This window comes from Vipera ursinii (assembly GCF_947247035.1).
Source record: "Vipera ursinii genome assembly, chromosome: 1".
Lineage (NCBI taxonomy): Eukaryota > Metazoa > Chordata > Lepidosauria > Squamata > Viperidae > Vipera > Vipera ursinii.
In genome coordinates this window covers 12,880,851-12,893,298 of record NC_139512.1, presented here as the reverse complement: position 1 = coordinate 12,893,298, position 12,448 = coordinate 12,880,851, and the positions used below count along the sequence as shown (strand labels likewise).

At 44.8% G+C, this 12,448-nt stretch overlaps 2 protein-coding genes across 2 annotated transcripts in view; both read left to right on the top strand.

The window, feature by feature from the left end:
• The window catches only part of LOC310632881 (uncharacterized protein), a gene marked incomplete at its 5' end in the record, with an annotated part of 266,672 nt that overhangs the window by 183,385 nt on the left and 70,839 nt on the right, over positions 1 to 12,448 (top strand). The gene's annotated exons all lie outside the window — the stretch shown is intronic.
• Positions 1 to 12,448, top strand: part of SH3GL1 (SH3 domain containing GRB2 like 1, endophilin A2) — a 73,962-nt gene that overhangs the window by 46,282 nt on the left and 15,232 nt on the right. The window contains exons 2-3 of the mRNA XM_083350338.1: positions 6,699 to 6,767; positions 11,529 to 11,651. Coding sequence (XP_083206464.1) covers positions 6,699 to 6,767; positions 11,529 to 11,651 — 192 coding nt within the window. The remainder of the gene's footprint in view (positions 1 to 6,698; positions 6,768 to 11,528; positions 11,652 to 12,448) is intronic.

The window sequence follows — 12,448 nt, the reverse complement described above, 5'->3', positions numbered from 1 at the left end:
AAGCACGACAGTCAACTGAGTTTTGTCTCACTTTGTGACATTTTTTTTTTTTGCCACAGTTGTTAAGTTTAGGAACATGGTTGTTACAGTCAATCTGGCTTCCCCGTTGACTTTGCTTGTGAGAAGGTTACAAAAGGGGATCGCACAACCCCCGGGGACCCTGCAGTCGTCATAAATACTTGCTAGTTGCCAAGGGGCCGGATTTTGATCATGCAAACACAGGGATTTTGCCACAGAAATTCTGATTCCCAGTTGTGGTCATAAACTTTGAATGTGCACACTTGTGGAAACCTGATGCTCTGACTCACAAGTTGGGTGAAACTCTTGGCAGTATGAAATACCCATGAAAACTAAGATTTATTGGGTGGGATTAATGTTGCTACATAAACACCAGGCTTAGAAACTGAGCATTAATCAGTTTAGTGGCCGGTTCAAAGCAGCCCACTCTGTCTAACGCAGCAGATCATGGCTTAATATGCAAACTCAGTCATGGATATTGGATATACAGGTGGTCCTCGGCTTACGACCACAACGGAGCCCAAAACGTCCGTCGTTAAGTGAGACATTTGTTAGGTGAGCTTTTGCCCGCCCCCGTTTTACGACCTTCCTTGACACAATTGCTAATCGGAAAAAAAAAATTGAAGTTGATAAGTGAGTAACCCGGTTGTTAAGCGAATCTGGCCTCCCCCCCAATTGACTTTGCTTGTCAGAAGGTCGCAAAAGGGGAATCACGTGGCCTTCAGGGACACTGCGACGGTCATAAGTACGAAGCAGTCTCCCCGCATCCGAATTTTGATCATGTGACCATGGGGGGGGGGAATGCTGCAAAGTTGGTAACTTAATAATAATAATAAAGTTGGAAGGGACCTTGGAGGTCATCTAGTCCAACCCCCTGCTCAGGCAGGAAACCCTATACCTTTTCAGACAAATAGCTGTCCAGTCTCTTCTTAAAAACCTAAGTCACACGTCACATTTTTTCAGTGCCGTTGCAACTTTGAGCGGTCGCTAAATGAACCGTTGTAAGTGGAGGACTTCCTCTGTTTCATCCACTTCGCTCCTTTTCTAATGCTGGGATATTTAGCCCAAGACTTTGAAAAAAAAAATCTACACCCAGCTGAGCTGAAATTTGTTGGCCAGTTATCTTCCACACTCTGTGCACAAATGATTCATTTATTAAACCACCCATACAAACGTCCCTTGTGATAACGTTGGGGTTGTGTACAGTGTACAGTGTGTGTTTTAGAGGAGTCACGTGGAAGAAGGCTTCTTGGGTGTGACAAGTGTGGCCGAGGAAAACATTTGACATTTTCTCGGTTTGACGGTTAATTAGCCAGCCAGAGTTGTTGAGAGTCAGCCGGCCTACAAGTTTTAATCAGTTGGAATAATTAATTGTTGAAGTTGTGGAGGTTTTTAAGAAGAGAACTGGACAGCCGCTTGTCTGAATGGGGAGAGGGCTTCCCGCCTGAGCAGGGGGTTGGACTAGAAGACCTCCAAGGTCCCTTCCAACTCAGCTATTCATAGATAGATAGATAGATAGATAGATGGATGGATGGATGGATGGATGGATGGATGGATGGATGGATGGGAGGGAGGAAAAAAGGAAGGTAGGTAGGTAGGTATAGGGTTTCCTGCCTGAGCAGGGGGTTGGACTAGAAGACCTCCAAGGTCCCTTCCAATTCTTTTATTCTGTTAATTTAGATAGATAGACAGACAGACAGACACATGGATGGAAGGAGGGAGGGAAGGAAAGGAAGGAAGGAAAGGAAGGAAGGAAGGAAAGGAAAGGAAGGAAAGGAAGGAAAGGAAGGAAGGAAGGAAAGGAAGGAAGGAGGAAGGAAGGAAGCAAAGAAGAATGAAGGAAGGAAGGGAAGGAAGGAAGGAGGAAGGAAGGAAAGGAAGGGAGGAAGGAAGGAGGAAGGAAGGAAGCAAAGAAGAATGAAGGAAGGAAAGGAAGGAAGGAAAGGAAGGAAGGAGGAAGGAATGGAAGGAAGGAAGAATGAAGGAAGGAAGGAAGGAAAGGAAGGAAGGAAGGAGGAAGGAAGGAAGGAAGGAAAGAAGAAGGAAGGAAAGAAAGGAAGGAAGGAAAGGACGGAAGGAAGGAAGAAAGGAAGGAAGGAAAGGAAGGAAGGAAGGAGGAAGGAAGGAAGGAAGGAAAGAAGAATGAAGGAAGGAAGGAAGGAAGGAAAGGAAGGAAGGAAAGGAAGGAAGGAAGGAGGAAGGAAGGAAAGAAGAATGAAGGAAGGAAAGAAAGGAAGGAAAGGAAGGAAGGAAGGAAAGGAAGGAAGGAGGAAGGAAGGAAGCAAAGAAGAATGAAGGAAGGAAGGGAAGGAAGGAAGGAGGAAGGAAGGAAAGGAAGGGAGGAAGGAAGGAAGGAGGAAGGAAGGAAGCAAAGAAGAATAAAGGAAGGAAGGAGGAAGGAAGGAAGGAATGGAAGGAAGGAAGAATGAAGGAAGGAAGGAAGGAAGGAAAGGAAGGAAGGAAAGGAAGGAAGGAAGGAGGAAGGAAGGAAGGAAGGAAAGAAGAATGAAGGAAGGAAAGAAAGGAAGGAAGGAAGGAAGGAAAGGACGGAAGGAAGGAAGGAAGGAAGGAAGGAAGGAAGGAATAGGGTCTGCAGCTGTTGACTAGAAGACCTCCAAGGCCCCTTCCAAACTCTGTCATTCTTTTAAAAACATAGAAAATTGACCTAGCGGTCCATCAAGTTTGGGGCAGTGAGTTTTTTCGGTTCGTTTTTGTTTTCATTTCTTATTTTCAATTACAGGTAGTCCTCAACCTACGGACCTCAACTGAGCCCAGAATTTCTGTCGCTCAGTTGAGACATTTGTGAAGCGAGCTTTGTCCCATTTTACGACTTTTCTTGCCGCGGTCGTTATAAACGAAGCGCTGCAGTTGGTCAATTAGTAACCCGGTTTGTTAAGTGAACCTGGCCTTCCCCCCCCATGGCTTGTCAGAAGGTCGCAACGGGGGACGGAGTGATTTCGGGACGCTGCAACCGTCACAAATAGGAGTCAGTTGAATTCAAGCCTCTGAATTTCAATCACGTGACTGTGGAGGATGTTGCAACGGTCACAAGTGTGAAAAACGGGTTATAAGTGGCTTTCTTTCAGTGCCGCCGTAACTCTGAACAGTTTATTAAGTGAACCGTTTTAAGCTGAGGTCTACCTGTCCTCATTTCTCATTTATTTTTTTAAAGTTTTTGTCGGATGATTAACCTGTGTTTGTCCCAAGCACGTTTGAATTAATCCTAATTACTGAAGATTAGCAGGCCTTCTTAGATTAATCCTTTTGACTAAAATTAAATCCTCCTGAGGGATGGTTGAAAAGCCAGCCAGATGTTTAGCCTGGATTCGAATGACTTGAGTCTTTCCTGAGGACTTGGGATAGGCAGCTGCTCTTACAGGCAGTCCTCATCTTACAACGGTTCACTTAGCGACCGTCCAAAAGTTACAACGGCACTGAAAAAAAAGTGACTTACGACCGGTTTTTCACACTTAATGGCCCTTGCAGCATCTCCCAGGGCCATCTGCTCCCAATTCAAACACTTGGCAACTGTCTCCTATTTCTGACGGTTGCAGATATCCCCTTTTGCGACCTTCTGACGAACAAAGCCAACGGGGGGAGCCAGATTCAATTAACAAACCGTGTTGCTATCGTAACAACTGCGGCGATTCGCTTAACCCCTGTGGCAAGAAAGGCCTTAAAACGGGGCAAAACTCACTTCGCAAATGTCTCGCTTAGCGACAGAAAGGTTGAGCTGCGTTGTGGTCGTAGGTTGAGGACCCCCTGTGTTGGAAGGCGTTAAAAGGATTGTCACAGGATGTCAGGTGTTTTGAGTCTCAAACCGCCTTTTGCATTAGACCAGGGGTCTTCAATCTTGACCCTTTTATGACTCATGGACTTCAACTCCCAGAATTCCTCAGCCAGCATGGCCCAGCTTGGAAACCTCTCCCTTTTCCCTCAGCGTGGCTGGCTCAGGAATTCTGGGAGTTGAAGTCCATGAGTCATAAAGCGGCCTAGGCCTAGGCCAGGGGTAGGCAACCTTGGTTCTTTTATGACTGGTGGACTTCAACTCCCAGAATTCCTGAGCCGGCATGGCTCACCTTGGAAACCTCTCCCTTTCCCCTCAGCGTGGCTGGCTCAGGAATTCTGGGAGTTGAAGTCCACCAGTCATAAAAGAGCCAAGTTTGAATACCCCCTGCATTAGATGGTGTTCAAGGGATGCTCCAGATGTTTTGGGATTGCACTCAAGACGCCAGTCACTGTTGGTCTTACCTTTGCTTTCTTTTGGCACCGCTGTTCTACTTCTATTTGCAGATCTTTGAATTTTGTGATATTTTTTTTGTCCTTCCTTTGATTACTGTTACGATGACGACGACGATGCCACGAGCTTTTAAAAACTGCAGAATAATGACTACCACCCCTTTAAAAAAAAAGATTAGATAACGTTTATTGTCATTTTTTTCCCTGTGGGCACAATGGGACACATTAAAAATGAAATTTAGTTGCTTCCTCTCAAAGTGTAGACATGCATAACAGACATTTACACAACATATGTATAGACCTACTACACCCTTACATATAAATATTAAAAGTTGGGCGTTAGTGGTCTTATATTATTATATATTCTGTCCGGAGAGTATTTTAACAAGCAGTTTAAAAAAGAATTGAAGGTTAACAACTCGGTGCGGTAGTGAAGAATTGGATGAAAACCTTGGCACCGTGACATGGAAACAAAAAAAAGAAAAGCTTTAATGGGGCTTGAATGTTGCTACATAAATACTCGTTTTCAAATACTTAAAAACAAAAGACGAACCGTGTTTTTTGTGCAGGCTGCGTTCTCAGGAGCAGAAAATTTGCCGCTGTTAAAATGTTGAAATTATGCATACGTGTAGATTTTAAAGAAAAACAACCAACCCTTAATTCTATTTTAGTATCCAATACTGGTAGTCCTCAACTTTATGACCGCAATTGAGACAAAGATCTCTGTTGCAAAGCAAGGTAGTCTTAATTTTACAACTTTTTTGCTACCGTTGTTAATGAATCGCTGCAGTTGTTATTAACACGGTTGGGGCCAAATGTGCCTTTTTCAGGAGGCAACTGGACTTTCGTGTTTTTCCTTTGAAGATAATGAATAGAGTAGAGTAGAATCAGAATAGAATAGAATAGATTTAGAAGGGACTTTGGAGGTCATCTAGTCCAACCCCCTGCTCAGGCAAGAAACCCTATTCCATTTCAGACAAATGGCTGTCCAGTCTCTTCTTAAAAACTTCCAGTGTTGGAGCATTCACAGCTTCTGGAGGCAGCTTGTTCCATTGGTGAATTGTTCTCACTGTCAGGCAGTTTCTCCTTAGTTCCAGGTTGCTTCTCTCCTTGATTAGTTTCCATCCGTTGCTTCTTCTCTTGCCTTCAGGCGCTTTGGCGAATAGCTTGACTCCCTCTTCTTTGGGGGCAGCCCCTGAGACATTTCGCTTCTCCTCCAAGAAGCTTCTCCGGCTCTGACTGGATGGTGGTGGGGAATGGCAGGATTTATACTCCTTGCAGACCGCTGGTCATTTGCATCCTTTTTAGAGGGTCGTTGAGCCCACTTGGAGGCTTCTTTGTGTCCTCGGGGTCACCCGAGTGGGGCAAACGGGTGTGGAGCCTTCTCGGAGCGGCTGAAAAGAACTGCTTTATAAAGAGCTTCTTGGAACTGCTTCCTTTCAGCAGCTCCGAGAAGGCTCCACACCCGTTTGCTCCACTCGGGTGACCCTGAGGACGCAGGTAAGCCTCCAAGTGGGCTCAACGGCTCTAAAAGGATGCAAATGACCAGCTGTCTGCAAGGAGTATAAATCCTTCAATTCCCCACCACCCAGCCAGAGCTGAGGAAGCTTCTTGGAGGAGAAGCGAAACGTCTTCAAGGGAAAAATGAGAAAGTCCATTCGCCTCCTGGGGGAAAAAAAAAAGCACCTTTGGGACAACCGTGAATATTAACACGGTTGCTAAGCGAATCTGGCTTGCCCATTGACTTTGCCGGTTGGAAGGTTGCAAAGAGCCTTCACACGACCCCGGGACACTGCAACCATCATAAATATGAGTCAGTTGCCAAGCATCCAAATTTTGATCATGTGGCCGTGGGGATGCTGCAACGGTTGTAAGTGTGAGAAACTGTCATAACACACCTTTTTCACTGCTGTTGTAACTTCGGCCACTAAACAAATACGTTGTAAGTCCAGGACTTCCTATATATGAGAATTTATAATTCAGTTTGATTAGGCACTTAGGTTAAATGATGGGCGTGGGTTTTTGTTTTGTTTTTTGACTGGATGATCCTTTGTATTAAGGCTATTGTTGTGGTTTTGTTATATTTGTCGTAAGCCGAATGTTGATTAGGGTGGTTTGAAAGTACCTGTAATAAATACATGCCTGTATAGGTTGTCATCGTTTATCAGCCACAGCTGGACCAGCCACACGGTCGTTAAGCAAAGCAGTCACTAACTGAAACTGCTCCCATCCATACAATCTTAATTCAGCTTTCCTGTGCTTGGCCGGCCTGCCAGAGCTGTAAATTGAAGGACTGATCGTAAAGTTCCTTTTTTAAAAAAAAATAAATCACTGTCATAACCTGTGAATGGTCAGTCTCCGAGGCTGTCGCTAAATGAGGCCTTGTTGTAATAAATACTTGTTCCTCTTTTAAAAAATAAACTTTTGTTTTTCTTTCGCAGCTGGTCAGCGAGAAAGTCGGCGGGGCTGAAGGAACGAAGCTGGATGAGGACTTCAAAGAAATGGAGAAGGTGGGTAAGGATAACCAAAGAATGCATGAAAAAGTAGTTTTGTGTGTTATGGACAAGGTCTACCTCAGGGGTCTCCAAAGATGGCAACTTTAAGACTTGTGGACTTCAACTCCCAGAATTCCCATGGCTTCCTGGGAGATGCTGGGAATTGAAGTCCACAAGTCCTAAAGTTGCCAAGTTTGGAGACTAATGTCTAATATCTAATAGATATCTAATATCTTTGATATTCTCTAGCATCTATTTCCAGTTCCTCATAACAGCATTAAGCTGACTTTGGCTTTTCCCCAAAACCTCGGAATTCTGGGAGCTGAAGTCCACAAGTCCTAAAGTTGCCAATTTTGGAGACTCATGATCTTCAACATCTTTGATATTCTCTAGCACAGGGTTCTTCAAATTTGGGTTTTTTATGACTTGTGGACTTCAACTCCCAGAATTCCTCAGCCAGGCATGCTGGCTGAGGAATTCTGGGAGTTGAAGTCCACAAGTCATAAAAGGGCCAAGTTTGAAGACCCCTGCTTGTGGACTTCAACTCCCAGAATTCCTCAGGCAGGCATGCTGGCTGAGGAATTCTGGGAGTTGAAGTCCACAAGTCATAAAAGGGCCAAGTTTGAAGACCCCTTCTTGTGGACTTCAACTCCCAGAATTCCTCAGGCAGGCACGCTGGCTGAGGAATTCTGGGAGTTGAAGTCCACAAGTCATAAAAGGGCCAGGTTTGAAGACCCCTGCTTGTGGACTTCAACTCCCAGAATTCCTCAGGCAGGCATGCTAGCTGAGGAATTCTGGGAGCTGAAGTCCATAAGTCATAAAAGTGCCAGGTTTGAAGCCCCCTGTCCTAAAGCCTGGCAAAAGGGTTTTTCAACAATTTCCTGAACATTGTCACTGGGGTGTATGTGTGTGTGTGTGTGTGTCCTGATGGATAACCTTGTTTAATTGAAGAGACCAGGAGCATGCAGGCTGTCCTCAACTTACGACCACGATGGACCCCAAAATTTCAGTTGCTAACTGAGTTCTGCTCCATTTCTCACCACAGTTATTAAGCGAATCATTGCCGCTGTTAAGTTAGTAATGCTGTCGTTAAACGAATCTGCTTTCCCATTGACCTTGCTTCTCAGAAGGTCGCCAAAGAGGATCACATGATCCTGGCACCTTGCCCAATCCCGTCATAAATATGAACCAGTCACCAAGTCCCCGGATTGTGGTCAACCATTTTAACACCCTCCAATACAGGTAATCCTCAACCTACGACCACAACAGAGCCCAACATTTCTGTCGCTAAGTGAGACATTTGCTACGTGAAATTTGCCCCATTTTACGACCTTTCTTACCACAATTGTTACGATAGCAACACGGTTTGTTAATTGAATCTGGCTCTCCCCCCCGTTGGCTTTGTTTGTCAGAAGGTCGCAAAAGGGGATATCTGCAACCGTCAGAAATAGGAGACAGTTGCCAAGTGTTTGAATTATGAGCAGATAACCCTGGGGGATGCTGCAACGGTTGTTAAGTGTGAAAAACTGGTTGTAAGTCACTTTTTTCAGCGCCGTTGTAACTTTTGAGTGGTCAGTAAGTGAACCGTTGTAAGCCGAGGACTGCCTGTAAGGGCATCCCGGGTCCTCGGGAAAGACTCAAGTCGTCCAAATCCAGTCTAAACATCTGGCTGACTGTTCAAACCATCCCTAAGGAGGATTTAGTCAAAAGGATTAATATAAGAAGGCCCACTAATCTTCAGTAATTAGGATTAGAGGATAAACTTGGGATAAACAAAGGTCTATCATCCGACAAAAGCTTAAAAAAAATAAATGAGAAATAAGGACAGGTAGTCCTCGGCTTACAACGGTTCATTTAGTGACCATTCAGCAGCGCTGAAAAACAGTCGCTTATGACCGTTTTTCACACTTACGACCGTTCCAGCATCCTCCACAGTCACGTGATCGAAATTCAGACGCTTGAATTCAACTGGCTCCGATTTATGACGGTTGCATAAATTATGACGATCCCCTTTTGCAGCCTTCTGACCAGCCATGGGGGTTACTGGTTTACCAGCTGCAGCGATTCGTTTATAACAACCGTGGCCAGAAAAGTTGTAAAACGGGACAAAGCTTGCTTCACAAACGTCTCACTGAGCGACAGAAATTGTGGGCTCAGTTGAGGTCCGTAAGTTGAGGACTACCTGTAATTGAAAATATGAAATGAAAGCAAAAACAGCAAAACAAAAAAACTCACCGACCCAGACCTGATGGGCCTCTGGATCAATTTTCTATGTTTTTAAGAGAATAACGAAGTTGGAAGGGACCCTGGAGGTCTTCTAGTCCAACCCCCTGCTCAGGACGGAAACCCAATACCTACCTTCCTTCCCTCCCTCCTTCCCTCCCTCCCTTCCTTCCTCCCTCCCTCCCTCCCCCCTTTCCTTCCTTCCTTCCTTCATCCATCCATCTATATCTATCTATCTATCTTGTATCTATCCACCATCCACATCTCTCTATCCATCTCTCCATATCCATCCATCCATTTTGTGTCTATCCATCTCTCCATCTCTATCTATCTATCTATCTATCTATCTATCTATCTATCTATCCATCCACATCGCTCTATCCATCTCTCCATATCTATCTATCTATCTATCTATCTATCTATCTATCTATCTATCTATCTATCTATCTATCTATCTATCTCTATCCATCCACCTCTCTATCCATCTCTCCATATCTATCTATCTATGTATGTATGTATCTATCTATCTATCTATCTATCTATCTATCTATCTATCTATCCATCCCTATCTATCTATCTATCTATCTATCTATCTATCCATCCACATCGCTCTATCCATCTCTCCATATCCAGCCATCCATTTTGTCTGTCTATCTATCTATTCATCATCCACATCTCTCTATCCATCTCTCCATATCTATCTATCTATCTATCTATCTATCTATCTATCTATCTATCCATCCATCCATCCATCCATCCATCCATCCATCCATCCATCCATCTATCTATGGCAAGAAAAGTCGTAAAATGGGGCAAAACCCGTTTCACAAGTGTCTCACTTTGGGACAGAAATTCTGGTCTCCCTTGTGGTCGTAAGTATTTTCTTCTTCCCAGTCTAAGAGCAAGTCTGAGCCTTCGAAATGCGCAAGGAAACTCATTGAAAGATTCTGAAGACATCCTGTCCTAAAAAATTTCCAAAACTGGAGAAGCCACAATTTCTGTAGTTACCATTCCATCATTGGATCAATTTTGTTTGTCGTGGTCAAACAGGGTTAAAGCTTAAAAAGGAGGCCACAAGGAACAAGCAGGGCAATGACAGGTTGTCCTGTCCTTGACTTACGGTCCCGTGGTGACCCGCTTTACGACCGTAATCGCCAGGCTCACGTAGGGTCAGGACTTCCTGTGGGACTGAATTGCTAGACTATCTTTGCATGCCAACACAACTGCAGAGGCTGACAAGGCAGAAATTTATGTTTATTTTACATAAGTTGACATTACATAAATTAGTCCCTTGTTTGTGTGTCAGCGTTCCCAATTTAAATCTGCCAATAAAGCGGGGAAAACGAATCCGTCTGTTCCCTGACAAAACCAGTCCGTCAAATAATGCTGAAATAATGTACACAGCTATGGCCCACGTCCTGTACATCTTAAAAGGCGGTGTGTGTGGTTTTTTTAAAAAAATAAAAAATGCAATTTTTGCCGTTCTCTTCAAAGACACGACATATTCCTCAAGTTATTTTACCGTAATAAGGAGTTTGCCAAACCCCTTCGCTGAATTTAGTTTGCCTTTAAAAAATAAAATAAAATTGCATTCGCCAACTTCCAGAACAGGTTTCCCCAGGAACATGTGCAAAACTCTTGAAAATCACTAATCTAAGCCAAAAATTTACAGAAAGAAACCTAGCACGTGCAGGTAGTCCTCAGCTTATGACCACAATGGAGCCCAAAATTTCTGTCACTAAGTGAAACATTTGTTAAGTGAGTGTCGCTCCATTTTACGACCTTGCCAGAGCTGATGAGTAAATCACTGCAGTTGTTAGTAACACAATTGTTAAGTGGATCACTAAAGTTGCTAAGTTAATAACACAATTGTTAAGTGAATCACTGCAGTTGTTAGTAACACAATTGTTAAGTGGATCACTAATGTTGTTGGTAACACATTTGTTAAGTGAATCACCGCAGTTGTTAATTTAGTAACACAATTGTTAAGTGGATCACTAGTTGTTAGTAACACAATCGTTAAGTGAATCACTGCAATTGTTAGTAACACAATGGTTAGGTGGATCACTGCAATTGTTGCTAGTAACACAGTGGTTAAGTGAATCACCGCAGTTGTTAATTTAGTAACACAATTGCTAAGTGGACCACTAAAATTGTTAAGTTAGTAACACCTGTTAAGTGAACCATTGCAGTTGTTAAGTGAGTAACATGGTCATTAAGTGAATCTGGCTTCCCCCATTGACTTTGCTTGTCAGAAGGTCGCAAAAGGGGATCACGTGAGCTCCCCGGGGACATAGCGACCGTCATAAATACGAGTCGGTCACCAAGCGTCTGAATTTTCACCATGTGACCCTGGGGAGGCCGCAACAGTCGCAAGTGTGAAAATCGGTCGTAAGTCCCTTTTTTCAGTGCGGTTGAAACTTAGAATGGTCGCTAAACGAACCGTTGCAAGTCGGGGACTATCTGTCCCTCCAAAAATGAAGCGATCACGTTCCCCCACCTTCTTCCCACGTTTCTGTTGCTCTTGTCAACTCCCGACTTCCGTTTCTGCAGAAAGTGGACCTCACCAGCAAGGCCGTTACGGAAGTCTTGGCCCGAACGACGGAATACCTTCAGCCTAACCCTGGTGAGAATTGCGTCGTCCCTTTTCGCAGGCCGAGCGTTGTTCCATCTGTTGTGATTGTGTTGAGAGAAACCTGCCTGGGCCGCGTTCCCTGTGGAAAGTAAAAATAGATCTCACCACCTCTCATGGGGGGGGGGGAAATGCATCGCTCGGTTACTATTCAGTGTTAGGCAAGAGGAAAAGGGAGGGAGGGAGGGGAGGAAGGAAAGAAGGAGGGAGGGAGGGAAGGGAGGAAGGAAGGAAGGAGGGAGGAAGGAAGGAAGGAAGTAAAGAAGGAGGGAGGGAGGGAGGGAGGAAGGAAAGGAAGGAGGGAGGGAAGGGAGGAAGGAAGTAAAGAAGGAAGGAGGGAAGGGAGGAAGGAAAGAAGGAAGGAGGGAGGAAGGAAGGAAGTAAAGAGGGAGGGAGGAAGGAAAGGAAGGAAGGAGGGAGGGAAGGGAGGAAGGAAAGAAGGAGGGAGGGAGGAAGGAAGGAAGTAAAGAAGGAGGGAGGGAGGAAGGAAAGGAAGGAGGGAGGGAAGGGAGGAAGAAGGAGGGAGGGAGGAAGGAAGGAAGTAAAGAAGGAGGGAGGGAAGGGAGGAAGGAAAGAAGGAGGGAGGAAGGAAGGAAGGAAGTAAAGAAGGAGGGAGGGAGGGAGGAAGGAAGGAAAGGAAGGAGAGAGGGAAGGGAGGAAGGAAGGAAAGAGGGAGGGAGGAAGGAAGGAAGTAAAGAAGGAGGGAGGGAGGAAGGAAAGGAAGGAAGGAGGGAGGGAAGGGAGGAAGGAAGGAAAGAAGGAGGGAGGGAGGAAGGAAGGAAGGAAAGAAGGAGGGGGAAGGAGGGAGGGAGGAAAGAGGGAGGGAAGGGAGGAAGGAAGG